Below are 443 nucleotides of genomic sequence, written 5' to 3'. Positions count from 1 at the left end.
AAAGAGGCACAATGTCTGTCTCTTGTGACTTGGCCCATGTCACTCTGATGGGACGGCACCTCCAACCTTATTCTCCTCTTTTCACTGTCTTCATTCTGGGTAGAGAACAAGAACATCCTGTCCCAGCTGCAGCAAACTAACCCCACGCATCTCCCCTTCCTGACACTTTGCAGTGCCCCCGAGGCTGACCCTGTTCTGTGACGAGCACGGCAACCCCACGTGCCAGGCGGCGGCAGGGAAGCCGGCTGCGCGCATCTCGTGGGTCCTAGAGAACAACTCTACCCCCAAGGAACAAGACCACGACAACGGGACCGTGACTGTTCTCAGCAAGTTGACAGCGTACCGCACCAACGGGACCAATACAGCCTGCATTGTGTACCACCCAGCTGGGAACCAGAGCAAGTCCATAGCCTGTCGTTACTCAGGTAAGCTGCCCTCTCTGC

The 443-nt window shown here is 56.7% G+C and overlaps 1 protein-coding gene across 1 annotated transcript; it reads left to right on the top strand.

Moving 5' to 3' along the window:
- Window positions 1–173: 173 nt before the first annotated feature.
- On the top strand, window positions 174–425 carry LOC104515854 (cell surface glycoprotein CD200 receptor 1-B-like; the record flags this gene model as incomplete). The annotated part of the gene is made up of 1 exon (XM_010159981.1): window positions 174–425. A coding segment is annotated over one exon (252 nt), but the record flags the coding sequence as incomplete, so codon positions are not given.
- Between the last annotated feature and the right edge of the window lie 18 nt (window positions 426–443).

The sequence above is a fragment of the Eurypyga helias genome, unplaced genomic scaffold (assembly GCF_000690775.1).
Source record: "Eurypyga helias isolate BGI_N326 unplaced genomic scaffold, ASM69077v1 C15170267, whole genome shotgun sequence".
Taxonomy (NCBI): Eukaryota; Metazoa; Chordata; class Aves; order Eurypygiformes; family Eurypygidae; genus Eurypyga; species Eurypyga helias.
Note: the sequence above shows the minus strand (reverse complement) of the source record. Positions and strands in the feature narration are given on the sequence as shown.